This window comes from Crocodylus siamensis, chromosome 3 (assembly GCF_052110815.1).
Source record: "Crocodylus siamensis isolate JL-2025a chromosome 3, ASM5211081v1, whole genome shotgun sequence".
NCBI lineage: Eukaryota > Metazoa > Chordata > Crocodylia > Crocodylidae > Crocodylus > Crocodylus siamensis.
The window spans coordinates 173,349,410-173,365,210 of record NC_143397.1 but is presented as its reverse complement, the minus strand read 5'-3'; the positions used below and the strand labels follow the sequence as shown (position 1 = coordinate 173,365,210).

Below are 15,801 nucleotides of genomic sequence, written 5' to 3'. Positions count from 1 at the left end.
CCATGACTGGGCCACAGGTATAGATGGCTATACCCTGTATAGGAGACATAGAGTGGACAAAAGGGGAGGGGGTCTATGTCAAGGAAAGCTATGCGTCCCTGCAAGCTGACATTGGCACCCAGGGTGGACGATTGGAGACCCCCTCGGTTAAAATCCATGGGGAACATGGCACAGGGGACACAAAGGTGGGAGTCTGCTACAGACCCCCTACCCAGGATTAAGAGTTTGACCAGGAGTTTGCCAGGAAATTGGCTGAGGCTGCATGCTCCCAGTGCATAGTTGTTATGGAGACTTCAACTACCCAGATATCTCGTGGAAAGAGCGCTTGGACAAATCCGAGTGGTCGCAAAGCTTTCTCTTGTGCGTGGACAAGCTCTATCTGATGCAGGAAGTCTACGGGTCAACGAGAAGTAAAGCACTGCTCGACCTGGTATTGGCAACAGGGGATGACCTAATCAGTGACCTAATGACTGAAGGGAAGCTGGGTGACAGTGATCACGAGCTGATCACCTTCACCATCCACCGTAAATCTGGCAAGTCAGTTAGCAATACAGAAGTCCCGGACTTCAGAAAAGCTGACTTTGACAAGCTAAGAAGACTTGTCAGCGAGGACCTAAAGGGGAGGGGTGCTCAGGACAAGTGGTTGCTCCTCAAGGGAGCAATCCTGAATGCGCAAGCAAAGTCTACCCCATCTCAGAGGAAAGGCAGCAAAAGGGAACAGCAGCCCTCTTGGCTCTCCAGGGAATTAGAAGACATCCTCCATCTAAAAAGAAAGACCTACAAAGGATGGAGGACTGGATCCACTTCCAAGGAGGAATGCTCTGCACTGGTCCAGACCTGCAGGGAGCAAACCAGGAAAGCCAAGGCTGCAATGGAGCTCCAGCTAGCTACAAATATCAAGGACAATAAAAAGTCCTTTTTTAGATATGTGGGGAGCCAGAGGAAAAGCAAGGGCAACATTGGACCCCTGCTAAACTAGATGGGACAACTGACACCCAGGAAAAAGCCAACTTGCTAAATAGGTACTTTGTGTTGGTCTTTCACCAGTGCTATGGGACACCCCTGCCCATTACAGGACAGGGAGGCCTGGGTGAGGGAGATTCCTTACCCTGCATCAGTGCTGACCTTGTGAAGGAACACCTTGAGAGGCTAGACACCTTCAAGTCAGCAGGCCCTGACAGTTTACACCCCAGAGTACTCAAGGAGCTGGCAGGCATCATAGCTTAGCCCCTGGCACAGATCTTCAAGACCTCCTGGTGCTCTGGTGAAGTGCCCAAAGATTGGAAGAAGGCCAATGTAGTGCCTATCTTCAAGAAACAGAGGAAAGTGGATCTGGCAAACTACAGGCCCGTTAGCCTGACCTCTATCCTGGGGAGGTCTTGGAAAAGGGTTTATCAAAAAGGCCATTCTTAACGGCCTAAGGGACAGCCAGCATGGGTTTGTTGCAGGTAGGTCTTGCTTGACCAATCTTATTTCCTTTTATGACCAGGTGACCTATCACCTGGACCAGGGAGAAGAGAACAATGTCATATATCTTGATTTTAAACAAGTCTTCAATCTGGTATGCCACAATCACCTCTTGGCGAAACTGGCTAACTATGGCCTCGGCCTCACCACAATTCCTTGGCTGGTGAATTGGCACCGTGATAGGACCCAGAGGGTGGTGGTTAACAGAAGTCAATTATCATGGTGCGCTGTGACCAGTGGGGTCCCTTAAGGCTCTGTCCTAGGGCCTATACTGTTTAACATCTTCATTAATGATGTGGACATTGGTGTCAGAAGCGGATTGGCCAAGTTCAACGATGACACCAAAATTTTGGGCAAAGCTTCCATACCAGAAGACAGGCGGGTGATCCAAGCTGACCTGGACAGGCTCAGCAAATGGGCGGATGAGAACCTGATGGTGTTTAACACCGAAAAATGCAAGGTTCTCCATCTTGGGGAAAAAAACCCTGCAGCATCCTTATAGGCTCGGCAGTGCTACGCTGGCTAGCACTACAGATGAAAGGGACTTGGGGGTCATGATTGACCACAAGATGAACATGATCCTTCAATGTGATGCTCCAGCTAGTAAAGCGAGCAAAATGCTGGCTTGCATCCATAGATGCTTCTCAAGCAAATCCCAGGACATCATTCTTCCATTGTACTCGGCCTTGGTGAGGCCGCAGCTGGAGTACTGCATCCAGTTTTGGGCTCCACAATTCAAAAAGGATGTGGAGAAGCTTGAGAGAGTGCAGAGGAGAGCCACACGCATAATCAAAGATCAGGAAAACAGACCTTATGATGAGAGGCTGAGAGCCATGGGACTCTTCAGCCTGGAAAAGCACAGGCTCAGGGGTGATTTGGTGGCCACCTATAAGTTTATCAGGGGTGCTCACCAGGATCTGGGGGAACATCTGTTCACCAGAGCGCCCCAAGGGATGACTCGGTCCAACGGTCACAAACTCCCCCGCGACCGTTTCAGGCTGGACATAAGGAAGAACTTCTTTACTGTCTGAGCCCCCAAGGTCTGGAATAGACTGCCAGCAGAGGTGGTTCAAGCACCCACTTTGAACACCTTCAAGAGACATTTGGATGTTTACCTTGCTGGGATCCTATGACCCCTGATGACTTCCTGCCCCTGGGGCAGGGGGCTGGACTCAATGATCTTCCAAGGTCACTTCCAGCCCTAGTATCTATGAATCTAATGCCTAATAGAAACTTCGATTTTATTTTTTTTTTAGTTTTGCTTGACCACAGGGTCACATCTGTTTTATCAAAGTAGAAATCTTAAGCAACTTCTGAGATGATAGTGTACTAATATTTGGGGGGGGGGTTGGGTTTTTTTTAGAAATCTCTCTCATTTCACCCATATTTCAGTGCTCTTCAATTATAATTATTCTATTTTTACTCTTCCTCTTACTGTGCAAGAAAACACCTTCTGTCTCTAAACACAATTATATGTTTCTCTCTTTATCTTACATTTCAAACAAACAGCAATGTTTAGACCTATGAGCACACCTTTGCTACAATCAGGAAGAAAAAAATAATTTAGGAATCATAACAAGGGATCTGGGTTTTCCATATCCCATGGAAAAATGGAGAAAAGCATGGATTTTTTCCTTTACCGTGGATTTTGCTGTTTTGCAATGAGCTCTCTTCAGGCTGGCAGAGTTCCAGCCTGCAAAGGGCTGGGAGTGGGCAGGAGGAGGGCAATCAGGCAGGGGCTGCTATGTGCATGTGCACACTCACACATGCACATGGCCGCCAGGCAGTCTGGAGAGCAGCTCCTGCACGTAAGTGGAGGGAGATGGGAATGGAGGAGGGAGTTACTGGGGCTGCTGCCCAGTTGCGTGGGTCTCGGAGCTTGGGGCTGCAATGCACAGCCACAGGGCCCCAGTGGGAAGCAGGACAGGGCTGTGGGTGGCTCATCCAGGGGACACAATAGGGTTGGTTCCCCACCGAGTGCTCTTCTGGGGGGCAGGGGAGACCCGTGCCCCACAGATCTGTGCATGGGGTAGAGGTGGAGTAGGTGTAGGCTGCCCGCTGTGAGGTCAGTCTCCCCACCCTGCTGCCCTCCCCTGGGGCCTCCGCAGTCCAGCGGGTGCGACCTGGCACTGCAGGACAGAGTGGGGCTCCACAGGAAAGCTGCTTGCCACTAAGAGCTCTGCACTGCCCTGGCAACACATCACCTGCATGCGCGGCAGCAGCAGAGGCAACAGTGTGGGGTTATGCCTCTTGCTGCTACCACGCAGGCAGGGGATACATCACCAGGGCAGTGCAGTGCAAAGCTCTCAGCAGCAAGCAGCTTTTCTGCGTGGCCCTGCTCTACCCTGCAGTGCCAGGTCACACCTGCCAGACTGCAAAGGCCCTGGGAGAGGGCAGCAGGGCGGGAGCCCACAGCCTGTGCCCACCCCCACCCCGTGCACAGATCTGGGGGGCACAGGTCTCCCCTACCCCTCTGGGAGTGGGCACAGCCACAGAGAGCTGAGCCCACAGCAGGCAGGCAGCAGGGGAGAAGGCGGGCTCTGCTCTGCCACAACAACCACCACCTCTGCTCCATTGCAACAGCCAGCAGCAGCGCTGGGGAGCAGAGTCCTGCTAAATTTAACTCTGTTGTATCACTGGCAATCTAGAGCAATGGCACTGGATTCTGCAAAATGGAATAAAAAGAAAATAAAAGACTAAGGGGCCTAAATATTTAATTACTAACTCTCTCAACATACACAGAGACCCCTGGAGACACTAGTCACAGTTCTGCAAGCCTATGGAAAACAGAATATAGAGATTTACCATATACAATTTCTAAAAATGTAACTTTTAGTTTCCATACTAATTTAATACAGTGATTTTCCTAACTGCATTATGTCCAAACAGTTATATTTTTCCCTCTTTTTCCATCTTATGGCACTCTGCCTTTCTCTACACTGCCAAAAAAAAATATCCTCCCTACTCATGAATGTAAGATTCCCCTCTCCCGCTATGTGTAACAAACTTAAAAATAACCCTTATAGTCTGCCAATTCATTCATGATATAATGACCATATATTGGCACAGCTTAGTTTTTGTTCTGTGTTGTATTTAGTTTGGTGTACTGCTCATGCCTTTCTATTGGTAAAGTCCTGGAATATGCATAGCATAGGTCAGCCAGGGTACACCTAAGTTGCTTCTATGGTGATTGTGAGAAACACACCGTACCTACCCAATTCCATTCCAGATGCCCCCACCCAGAAATGTGGCAGTGAAGCCATCAAGGAGCAACCCCACTGCTACTCTCAAGCTCCCATATCTGGCATGCTGGACAGCAGCAGCAAGCAGGCAGGCAGGGGATGCATTCAGGCTAGATCCAACATTGTTTCCAGATTTGGCACAGATTAAGTGGAACAAGAGCAGGTAGGTAGGGCTATGCTCCTTGGCATCACTCTTAAGACCACAATAAAACCACTGCCACATTTACAAGACAGTGTAAATATATGTCTTGTCTGGTTATGTCAGTATAGACACACTAATACTGTCTTAAGGGGAAGGCTAAATTAAAGTTACTGAATTATTCCAAATTTACTCCTTTCAGTTGCTAATGGCAAAATTCCCAAATCATTTACATGTTGTACTGAAATAAATTCTGGAAACTTGATCTCTCTCCAGGAAAGACTGGTTTGTAGAAAGTCAGTTCGGCTTTTTCTGAATATAAGAAGAGATGTACTTTTCTCCAACAAAAGAAAACTCTTGTTACCTCCTTTAGTCTTTAAAAACAGTTCAAGGACCAAAAATAGCTGGGAGAGAATAACTGAAATTTGGCAGGAAAATAGTCTTTATGTGGCAAGAGTGGAGGCTATATTTTAAAGAAAGATTGTCCAATGCTATAAAGGAATAGTGGCTGCCTTTTTACTCCATGTCTGGCAAGTATGGGTGCACTTTTTTTTTTTTTATTTAAAAGGAAAGAAAACAAAGATTTTTTTTTCCTCCTAGATGTCCCATGGCCCTGAGTAGAAGCATAACAGCAATTATTGTAATTATGATAGAGTGGGAGGCATAACTTACTAACTATCCAGTCATGTGCTGCATAAGACAAATATTGGCTTGGCCCATTAAAAAAATTGTGTGCCAAAGTTTCCCGACACAAGCCAATGCACTATGATGAACCAGGGCTCTGAAGAGGCAAGAACACCAGGGATGACTCTGGCCTACCTAGTGACCTAGGTGGGATTATATCGGTGTGAATCTGGCCTTACATGAGTGTGCAGAGCTTAAGATGAGAGGTCACTTTGTACAGGAGAGGGCATTCTGGTTACATGCTATTTCTCAGATGATAGATCAGGCATTTTCCCTCCCACAACCTTTCATAGACACATAATATCCCATAGCTTTGTACATGACAGCCAAGCAGGGCTCACAAAAACAAACTTTATGAACAGTGCCTGCTAAACTACTTCTTAACAACATACTACAAAAAAGTTTGGCTTCCCAAGCAACAGTAATTGCATATAGAACCTAGAACCTTAACTTCGGTGTTTGCCTTGCTTCTGAGTGCTTTAATATGGTACTCATCAAAATAAAAACAAGCATTCAAATAGCACAAATACTTGACAAAAAAAATCATGATATTACAGAGACTATTACAGAGGTGTAAACAGAAGTTCTGAAATATGCATTTCCATCCTCTGTTTTAACAAACCCCAGACCCGATGGTTTTGAAAGTGTTGTTGTCTGAGTGAGAAAGTTGTTTTCATCTGTCTCCTGGGTAACAAATACCACTTCATAACTCATAAAATACTTAAAACTTTTAAAACTGAGAAGTATTATTAGGTAAAGATACAGCTGAACCCTAAAACAGTCAAATCCCTTTATAAATAATTTGAACTGTTGTTTAAAAAGCATCAAGGTTTATGAGTACAGTTTAGCTTGCTGGAACTGAAACTATCATTAAATTAAACATGCGGTCCAATTTATCTGACTGATTTGAAACATTAAGAACTCCAGCAATGGCAAATATAATTTATTCCTTACAAATATCTAATGTTGTAATTTTTTTGATACTGTTCCATTATTCAGAGAGTGTAGATAAAGGTGGAGAGGCAACTGCATTGAATGGGTCAACTTGTTATTCATGAGGTATATGTGTGTTCCCATCAAGTTCTGAAGCCCTAGAATTATTACGAGCACCAGGTTTAGACAGAGAATGTGGAAATCCAAATATGTACATTAAAGAGCAATGTGAAAAATACAGAGGCAAAATTTACTTTGGCAGTATTTATGACTTCCCTAACTCCTGCAGTACCTATTTATGACTTCCCTAACTCTTGCAGTACCAGTTGATTTGATGTCTTGGCTGAAGGAAGTTTTGTATTAACACTGTAATGTAAAGATTTTATTTTACAAGGTTTGTTATTGGTTTCTATGATTTGGAGGGGAAAGGGAATCACTTAGAGAAACAGAGTGGTTAGGGAGTATAAAAAGGTGTGAAGCATTGCTGGAATCAACAGCAGTGTCTTATAGGAGAAGTTATACCTTCTTCCACAGTGCCATTTCTCCACTTAGTAGAGAAAAAGCAGCAGTTCCAGGGTAAAGACCCACAGACCATATCAGACCAAAACTGGTATCCATTTAAATCAATGGCCAAATTCCTGTGGGTTTCAATGGGTTCATCATTGTGTTCAGTGTAACATTCATCAAGATAAGAAATCCTAGAATCATAGAAAATGAGGGTTGGATGGACCTCAGGAGGTCATCTAGTCTAACCGCCTGCTCAAAAATTCTATGCTAATATTGCTTTAATTCCCCCCTCTCCCCAAGCAGGCACAGGCAGAAAATAAACACATGCCACTGATGCCAACCCAAGGAGAAACACAAGAATTCAAGAGCTTAAGTAACTATCACTGGTTTCAAATGTAAAAGCTTCTCATCATTCTACTCTGTCCCTGTTGTTCCACGGGGGCTAGTTATGACCAGGTACCAAGCAACAAAACTTCTGGCCCTAGAAATAAAAATGATGGCCATATCATCAGTGTTACAGGCCCCAGACAGGGAGGGAGGGAGGGAGGCACAATGCCAGAAGTTCTTTAAAGTTGTGTTCACGGTCTGACAAAGTACATCAATAAATACATCTCACTCTCCCCTCCCTGGAGGCAGCTCCTCTGGCAAGGAAATAAAGAATCACATCACTGGCTATCCTGCGCTCTGGAAACTAAGTGTAAGGAGCATGATGTTTACTGGCCTGTTGGCATCTAGAAGCACAGAAAATGAGGGTTGGCAGGGACCTCAGGAGGGCATCTAAGTCCAACCCCCTGCTCATTGCAGCACCAGCCCCAACTAGATCATCCCACCTCGGGTCTTAAAAACCTCCGAGGATGGAGAGTCCAAAACCTCGGTGGGCAACCTGTTCCAGTGCTTTACTGCTCTCCTAGTGAGAGACGTTTCCTAATATCCAACTTCAACTTCCCTTGCTGCACCTTGCAAACTAGCGCCCCAAACCAGGGTTATCCCCTCCCCCCTTCCTTTATGGTGGCCCCTCTAGAGAAGCTGAAGTCCAAGCCTGCAAACTCCCAAGAGCTTCTGAAACTTGCCGGCGCGTGCCCGGGTGTTCCCAGAGCTGTGGCCCCTCGCCCCGCTCCCTCAGGCGGTTGGGCACCCGGCCCTACCTGGGCCCTCTTGGGCGCCGCTTTTCCGGAGGAGCAGAGAGGGGCGAAGAAAAAGTTTCGGCTTTTGCAGAGGCGAAAAAAATATTTTCCAGCCTGCGGCTCTCGGTGCCAAACACGTTTCACAAGCCCGTGTGAGCCTCAGCTGGCACCTAATCGCTGCCAGATGTGCAGGGGCAGCAGTAAGAACATCACAAAACGCTGGGGGGGGGGGGGTAAAACGACAGAGGAAGGAGGAAAGGGAGCGGGGCAAAAGAGAGGAGAAAGAAAGGGTCGGGACGTGCGCAGAAATGAAGGGGCTCTACTCCCCTGCGCGGCTGGTTTTCCCCCCGGCTCCGCAGGAGGTGCTGGCCCGAGAGGGAGCGCAGCCCCGGCCCGGCCCGCCCTTACCTTTCATGTTGGCAGCCGGGGGGGCAGGCGGCGCCTGCGGGGCTCGCAGCGGCTCCGCTCCGCTCCTTCACTGGTCTCCCATGGTGGGCGCGGGAGCCTCCTGCCTGCAGCCCCGTCCGCGCGAGGGCCCAACCCTGCGTCCGCCGCGCTCTCCTGCGCACCCTCCGGCACCCGGAGCCGCCGGCGCTCCCCCGACCCGCCTGAACTCCCCGACCGGCCCCTGCCCCTCCCTCCCGCCGCCCGCCTCGAAACCTCCCCCGCTCCCTCCCTCGCGCAGGGCCGAGGCTGCCAGGCGGCGTCGGGGGAGGACTTGGCCCGCTTGCCTGGCCCCTCATGCCGCCCCCCCCCACCCCGGGCCTCCCCCTCCCCCCCGGGTCCTGAGCGCGAGCGGTGCGCGCCGGCCTCTCAGGCGTGGGCTTGGGGCAGTTGCTCCACGGAGGGGACATAGGAGCTTCCTAGGGACTCGGTGGCAGATCTTTGCTTTCCCACAAAGTGTTTTTTTGCCGCTTGGTTTTGTCCCCTCCTGGCCATCGGCATCAGTGGGTGAGGCCGCAGCTGGAGCACTGCGTCCAGTTTTGGGCCCCCCACTTCAGGGGGGATGTCAATAAGCTCGAGGAAGTCCAGAGGAGAGCCACCACCCCTGTAATCAAAGGCCAAGAGGGCAAGCCTTACAAGCAAAGGCTGAGGGACTTGGGACTTCAGCCTCGAGAAGCGAAGGCTCATGGGGGGACTTGGTGGCAGCCTACAAGGATATAAGGGGGTTGCATCAGGACCTGGGAGAATAGTTGTTCAGCAGGGCTCCCCAAGGGATAGCAAGGTCCAATGGCCACACACTCCTGGAAGGTCGACTTAGATTGAACATAAGGAAAAACTTCTTCACAGTCCAAGTGCCCAGGGTCTGGAACAAACTCCCCCAGAAATGGTGCAAGCACCTACACTGGACTCATTCAAAAGGCATCTGGATGTTTGTCTTACTGGGATCATTTGATCCCTGCCTCTAGCAGGGCGGCTGGGCTCGACAATCTCACGAAGTCCCTTCCAGCCCCTAAAGTCTATGGCATCTATAAAATTAGGGGTACACACAAGTAGGGCCAGCCAAAGCAACTGTTGTGCTGTACAGGGTCTTCTCAGAAAGCCCACAGCCCAGAGAGGCCATCTATTACTTAGAAAACTGTGGTGCACAGTCTAGTTAGTTTTAAAAGTAATCAGGAAAGCATTGAACACAGGGGGACCAAATACTGGAGCCAAACCAGTATTAAGTCAAATGGCATTTGGCATGTCTAAGGGTCAGACTTTAAAAACAGTCATTTCCCTAATGCAAAGTTTAAAAATAAAGACTTGTGCTAATGCTGGGGTGACATTGGAACAGCGATGGCCCAGGAAAAGTGTTAGATGCAGGGATTTTTGTGAGTGATATTTTTTATTATACCAGCTCCCAACTACACAGTTAGTCCAATAAAAGATCCCATCCATAAAAACCCTTGCCGTTCACAAAAAAGTCTTAATATTTTCAATGCAGGCAGTCTCCTTTGTTGACTCCAATTGAGACAATCATCATTTTTCTAGCTTAGAAATGACAGGTCCCTTATCTTTTTTTCTCCACAGAATTACAAAAAACATTTGGGTATCATATGCATGTAATTAGTCCAGGAATCACCTGCTTATTTTAGATCAGGGGTTGGTTATCAGACAAAGTACACTCACCATCTTATGTATATTCCGCCAGTTTATTTTCAAACATTTGAAAGTAGAGGGCAAAACACTAGTCCAACCAAAAGCCCTAAAAGCTTTGAGCATGTGCTTACCTGCTTTGCTGAATTTTGGCTGTCATGAGAGTTTTCATCTGAAAGGCAACAGCACTGGTAATATTTAATGCTCAGATGTTTAGCTTAAATGAGATCCTGAGTCAACTTCTAATTTCTGAGTTTGTGGAATCTGTGTTACTATGTAGTAAATTGCCAGTATTAAAAGATCTTTAAAGCCTGACCCCAAAGCCCATCAGAGTAGATTCCAAACAGGCATCTTTCCACTGATTTTAATGGGCTCTGGATTTTTTAAGTGGTCTAGTTCTTTTCAACACAAGAACTACATCTGACTTGTAGTTGAACTGCTTTGGATGATATTAAAAGAATTAATGCTGCTTAAAATTAGTCAGATTACCGAAGATCCTAGGAGCTGGAATTTGCAAGAAGGCTGAAAAATCCTCAAAAGCAGTGTTTGTTGACAACATTTGCAATTGTCAGAAGAGCAACCTTAGGAACATGACAGCAAATAAACCACTGACTGCTGAGTGGTGCAATGAGTGCAGTGATATGATTGGTGGTTAGGGGGAACCAGACAAAAACTATTCTTTTGAAGAAATACTGTGAATTTTGAATACATATAAGGTTTTTTAGATGTTGATGACATGAGTTAGGGCTTGAGTCTGTTAATACATAGTTTTGTTTTTCTAAAGTGTTTATTAAAACTTGTCTATTGTAGCACTTCATGCTTTTAAAGATGTTTGTATGTCCTCTGACCATCCGAGTTGTATGAATTGTAGTTTTTATATATATATTTCATAGTTTCATAGTTTCTAGGGTTGGAAGGGACCTGAGCAGATCATTTAGTCCGACCCCCTGCCATGGCAGGAAAGAATACTGGGGTCAAACGACCCCAGCAAGATGTTCATCTAAACTCCTCTTAAACACCCCCAGGGCAGGAGCCTGCACCACTTCTCTTGGAAGTTGGTTCCAGACCCTAGCCGCCCTGACCGTGAAGTAGCGCCTCCTGATATCTAACCTAAACCTACCCTCTTTGCTTTTGTTTAATAAGAAGTAATACCTAATGAAAGATCTCTCTAAATTGTCAACACACATGTGGAATTTACAGAAATTAAAAAAAAATTAAAATCATGATTATATATGGTTATCCTACATTTATATGTTTAGTAAATTACATTTCCAGCTAACTAGGAAAATACAATCCATAATACCAGGCAGTAAAGCACACCTTGTAAAACTATAAATCCATTTAAATTGTATATAGAATGGAAAGTAATTATATTTTTTAGAAGCCTCATTATCCTCTGCTGACATTTACTCATTTTATACAGCTTTTAAAAGGCACAGCTATATTAGCAATGATAAAGCTTTAAAAAAAATATTAGAACTTTACCCAGTTTTCTGTAATAAACCATTTATTTATCAGAGTTTCTGACCTAAGTAGCCCCCTTTTTTATCCATTGAACACTCCTGAAGCCCCTACTCAGACTCCAGTATCTGACAGTAAAGTTTGTTGAACATTATTACCAGAGTGCTCATTAACTCAAGTATTTATGAAACTATCAAATGTGAGCTTCTTGTACAGGTGGTTGATCACTGAAAACAGAGGAACCAAATTAAATATATTTAGTGTATCTTGTGTAAGGGAATGAGAAGGATTTTGTCTGGGTTCCTTGGCTCTAAGGATTATTGACATTAAATAGTTTGTGTGTGTACATATACATACACTTACGTATATATTTTAAAGTAGGAGCCCTTGAGTATCACACTTGAGGAATGCAGACAGAAAGACAAGTGATAATGCCATACAGAGCTGTTTTCCAGTATTCTCCCCATTTCTCCCATTTTCAGTTGCCAGTAATGAGAAGCTAGCAATAAAGCAGGACAAACTGTTAATAGGTATTGTTTTGCAAACACTTATGGATATTTGTGGCACAACTTGCAGCAAGGATGTATATATGCTCACATTTTATCCTCCACTTTGTGTTGCAACAAGGACAACATCTTTTTGCAACTTTTATTATCAACATAAACAACACCATAGTGAAGCACTGCTATGAACACTGGACTGTACAGCCCTTTTCAGCTTTTACTAATGTATCCTGTGTACCTTGAATTTGGAAACAAGTGCTTTTAAGGCTTCCACAGTCAAACTCTGAATGGATTCTCATAAAAATCTGCACACTCAGAATGCCTCCAAAAAGCTTTATTCAAGCTGCCCAAAGCTAAAAGGCACTATTACTTCTTAGGTACCTATATAGTGCCCATTACCTGTACTGGAAGTGCTGTTATCTCCATTTTACAAATGAAAACTGGGGGACAAAGATGCTAGGACTTCCTCATAGTCCCACAGAAAGTCTGTAACATGGCTAGAAAGTTACATGGCTAGAACTTAGTTTTCCTAAATTTCAGGCTAGTGCCCTAAACACTGGCCCATCCTTTCACCCAGGTACAATTGCTTTTCACAACAACAAAAATCAAACCAGCATTTCTTTACCTGCTGATACTAATAGTTTCCTGCTATTTTCAGGCAACTGCTGCCTTCTCCTACTTGGGCCATCCCCTGAGACCTTGGGTTGTGCTGCCTGTGGCAAAATGCCTCTCCATGGGATCACTCTTCATCTAGCCCTAACACACTACTTGGTCCCAATCACTGGTCATCCAAACACCCTGCACCCTAGGACCAATTGCAGGTCAGAGGGACCCTGGGTGAAGGAGGACCAACCAGAAGGTCTAAATGCTGAGCCTGAACAGGCCTTAGACAGCAGCATCAGACTCTAAAGGGAATCTGGGGACTCTGCACTTCCTCAAGCCCCAAGATCTATACTACGGCATGGGCTACAGGAGGCCCCTGAAGTCTAAGACCAGACCCTTGCAGTAAGGGCCAGGGGGTGTTAAGGTCCTACAAGACAGCCACTGGGATTCTGTACAAGCAGCCCAGGGCACTATAATGCACCACTTAGAGGATCCCAAACTGGACAGAAGCTTTGAATTGATGCTAGTGTGGTGAGTCAGCATCGGTCATTCCTCATGGTGTATTGCTTGATTTTGGAGCCTTTGGGCTCATGCCTGGGCTTCAAGGGCTAAGCTGTTTCAGGCATCTTCCATGAAAACAGCTTTTCCAGAACATTCCACAAGCCCTTTGGCTACCAGCTAATGGTGAGAGAGGCAGGGTTGTGAGGTCTGGAAGCTCCTAATCATGAACTGGCATGAAGGTGACAGTTACAAAAAGGTCATCTAGCACTTGGATGAGACAGGAGTGCGGTTTGATAGCTGTGACCATGACTAAGCAGCCCTCTTCAGGATCCGCTCTGCTCATCCCACATGGGAAGGGGGCTAGGAAAGGTGCCCTAAACATAGCCCATCTAATACAGTACTTTGCATTTCTTTCTGACTGCATAGCTGCATCCAGTAGGATCATCTTTACTGTGGTTGAAAATACTAGCGAAGACGCATCATCATTTTTGGGACCTGGAACATCAGAACACTTATAGACAAACCTAACAGTGAACGCCTGGAGCACTGCACTGCAATCATGGCCTGAGGACTCAGGTGACACAACATCAGTGTAGCTGTCCTGAGCAAGACTGGGAGAGCAGGAGATAGGCAGCTCAAAGAACAGGAGGTGACTACCCCTGAATGAGCACCTCATAGAGCACCTCATGACTTTCAGTCTTAAACTGGCAGGGAGCCAATATGCCACTATCATCATAGCATATGCCCCACTCTTGGGGCTGCCGATGAAGCCAAGGAGAAATTCTATGCCAACCTTGACCAAATCCTTTCTGACGTTCCAGAGGGAGGCAGACTTATTCTTCTCAGTGATTTCAACACCAGAGTTGGAAGAGACCATAATGTCTGGAACAGAACCATCAGCAAGGAAGAAGTAGGAAAGGTCAACTCCAACGGCATCCTCCTCTTGATCAAATGCATCATCACCAACACTCCGTTCCACCAGAAAAATAGACAAAACACATCATGACAACACCCATAATCTAAGCATTGCACCTGATTGACTATGTCATCATCTCTGCCTGGGATCGCAAAGATGTCTGCATCACTCAAGCTATGCTAGGAGCTGATGATTGCTGGACTGATCACGGACTCATCGACTCAAGTATGTCACTCAAACTGGCTCTCAAATGATGGCTGCAGCAGAAGCAATGCCAATGGAAGATCAGTGTTGAAGGACTCAAGGATCCAAGCAAGCAAGACCTCTTCCACCAGTGCCTCAACAAAAAAATGGTGAATTCCAATCAACAACAATAGGCGAATGTCACCAGTGTGTGAGGTGCCCTCAAGACCACTGTTATCAAAGCCTATAAATAGACACTTGGATTCTCTACCAGGAAACATCAAGACTGGTTTGATGAGAATGACCTGGAGATCCAAGAGTTGATTAATCTCAAGTGTGTGGCATTTTGTGCTTGGCAAAATGACACCAACTCCAAGCAAAAGAAATTGAATCTCCAACTAGCCAAGGCAGAGGTGCAAAGGTGGACCCATGATATTAAAAACAAATGATGAGAAGACATGGCTAAAGAGATTCAACATCTCACCTACATGCAGAATATGTGTAGTTTGTACAGTGCCACCACAGCCATCTATAGTCCAAGCACTCAGGGACCAACCTCCTTGAGATATAAGAATGGTGGAGACATGATCAAGGAAAGGGGAGCCATCAACGTCCATTGGAAGGAGCATGTTGAAGACCTTCTGAACCAAGACTTTGCTGTTGATGAAAGTGTTCTCAACTCCATCCCACAACACCCAGTCAGAAATGATCTCAGAATCCCTCCAATCTTTGATGATGTGAGGAAAGCCATCAAGCAGATGAAGAACAACAGGGTATCTGAAGTGGATGGAATCCCTGCTGAAATCTTCAGGAGTTCATATCATAGCTTCATGCCCTCATCTTAAGGATCTGGAATGATGAGGAAATCCCATATGACCTCAGGGATACCTTCAATCTTCAAGAAAGGAGACAATTCTGACTGTGGAAACTACAGAGGGATGGCCTTACTGTCTACCACAAGAATGATCATTATGAGAACCCTTCTAAACCAACTCCTTCCACTTGCTGAAGAGCTCCTCCTGGAATCTTAGTGTGGGTTTAGGGCATCACGAGGCACAACTGACATGATCTTAACAGCTTGCTGGCTGCAGGAGAAATGCTGGCAACAACATAAGCCTCTGCATCACCTTCTTTGATCTCATGGGAATTTTCTACACTGTCAGTTGAGAAGTGTTGTGGAGGATCCTTCTGAAGTATGGATACACACCAAAATTTGTCATGATTCTCTGCCTGCTCCAAGATGCAAACACTGTTTTTCAGTGATGGATCTATCACAGATCCCTTTGAGGTTAAAACAGGAGTTAAGCAAGGCTGCATCATCAGTCCAACATTCTTCTCAATATTCCTTACCACAATGCTACATCTGATCACCAACAAGCTTCCAGCCAGAGTGGAGCTAAACTACCAAATGGATGGTAAGCTGTTTAACCTCAGCCAACTCAGATCCAAAACCAAGACA

At 46.0% G+C, this 15,801-nt stretch overlaps 1 protein-coding gene across 1 annotated transcript in view; it reads right to left on the bottom strand.

Moving 5' to 3' along the window:
• COLEC12 (collectin subfamily member 12) overlaps positions 1-8,711 on the bottom strand; it is a 176,882-nt gene extending 168,171 nt beyond the window's left edge. Inside the window, exon 1 of the mRNA XM_090039769.1 lies at positions 8,505-8,711. Within this exon, the coding sequence (XP_089895895.1) occupies positions 8,505-8,511 (7 nt within the window). The 5' untranslated portion in view covers positions 8,512-8,711. The remainder of the gene's footprint in view (positions 1-8,504) is intronic.
• Between the last annotated feature and the right edge of the window lie 7,090 nt (positions 8,712-15,801).